At 30.3% G+C, this 1385-nt stretch overlaps 1 protein-coding gene across 1 annotated transcript; it reads left to right on the forward strand.

The window, feature by feature from the left end:
* The first annotated feature begins 74 nt into the window (after positions 1–74).
* LOC100573756 (double-stranded RNA-specific editase Adar-like) lies at positions 75–1334 on the forward strand. The gene is made up of 2 exons (XM_003249022.4): positions 75–841; positions 910–1334. Exons 1-2 carry the CDS (start codon positions 125–127, stop codon positions 1309–1311), a joined length of 1119 nt encoding a protein of 372 aa, XP_003249070.3. The 5' UTR covers positions 75–124; the 3' UTR covers positions 1312–1334.
* The last annotated feature ends 51 nt before the right edge of the window (positions 1335–1385 follow it).

Raw genomic sequence — 1385 nt, forward strand, 5'->3', positions numbered from 1 at the left:
ATTTTTGTATGTACCTGATAAAATATTTTGTATAATTATAATTGAAACAAATTTTTTGTTTTATAGATTTCTAAAAAATTATAGTTTTTATTGTTGGTAAGTTAAGTTGACACTATTTACAAGTATGGATGAGCCAATCGATACTGAAAATACAACTTTATTAAGAGATTTCAATGAAACTCAATCTAATTATGAGTGGTCTCCTTTTGTATACGAAGGACCTGCACATTTGCCTATTTTCAAGGTTTCATTATATTTAAACAATCTTCGGTTTGATGGATGCGGCTGTTCAAAAAAAAAAGCTAAAATAGATGCAATAAAGAACTTCAATTTATACACTTTAAATCATGGTACTAGTTCTAAGGCTAATAATACTGTAGAAAGTGATATACAAGTTAGGAAAAGAAAACGTACCGATGATATGATAGAAAACTCACTATCAAAAACACTTGCGATAGAACATCAAGTGGCTGAACATCAAAAATCAGCAATATGCATCCTAAATGAAATATTTCCAGAACAAACTTTGATATACGAACATGAGCAGTCCCATGGTATATTAGAAGCAATTAGTGTCATTGTTTCTGGTAATAAGTACATAGGTTATGGGAAAAGTAAAAAAGAAGCAAAAGAAATTGCATGTCGTAATGCTTTAAAATCCTTGTATGATGTGCAGCCAATAGATAATAAGTTCAGAAATCAAATAGAAATATTGCGTACTGATTATAATGATACTAAAATTATTGATCATTTTGCTAGAATTACAGATATAGTATACCAAAAATTAGAATTTGATCAAATCAAATTTAAAGAATACTCAGTCATTGCAAGTATTATTAAAGTAAATGAATAATTGGTAAATAATTAATTGTTTATGCAAATTAACTTACCTATTGTTTGTTTATATAGATGACCAAAGATGATTTGAGTTCAGCAGAAGTAATTTGTTTGGCTACTGGTACAAAATGTTTATCTGGTAACTACTTGAGCCTAAGTGGTGAATCTTTACATGATTGCCATGCAGAAATACTAACCCGCAGATGCTTATTGAAATTCTTTTATAAAGAACTCATGGAATCAGTAAAAGGTCATCCTTCTATATTTATCCCAGTTTTTATCTCAGGTGATAAAAAATGTAAGTTCAAATTAGCAGAAGATATAGCATTTCACTTGTACATAAACACAGCTCCTTGTGGTGAAGCTAGAGTGTTTAGTTTCTGTGATACAGAACAACATTCTAATTGTTTAAACCGTGGTTTATTACGATTAAAAGTCGAAAATGGTGCAGGCACTATACCTGGTGTTTGGTAGAGAAGTTCAGACATACGATGGCATTGCTCAGGGTGAACGTCTTGTTACTATGTCATGTTCAGACAAACTAACAT

The sequence above is a fragment of the Acyrthosiphon pisum genome, chromosome X (genome assembly GCF_005508785.2).
Source record: "Acyrthosiphon pisum isolate AL4f chromosome X, pea_aphid_22Mar2018_4r6ur, whole genome shotgun sequence".
Classification (NCBI taxonomy): Eukaryota; Metazoa; Arthropoda; class Insecta; order Hemiptera; family Aphididae; genus Acyrthosiphon; species Acyrthosiphon pisum.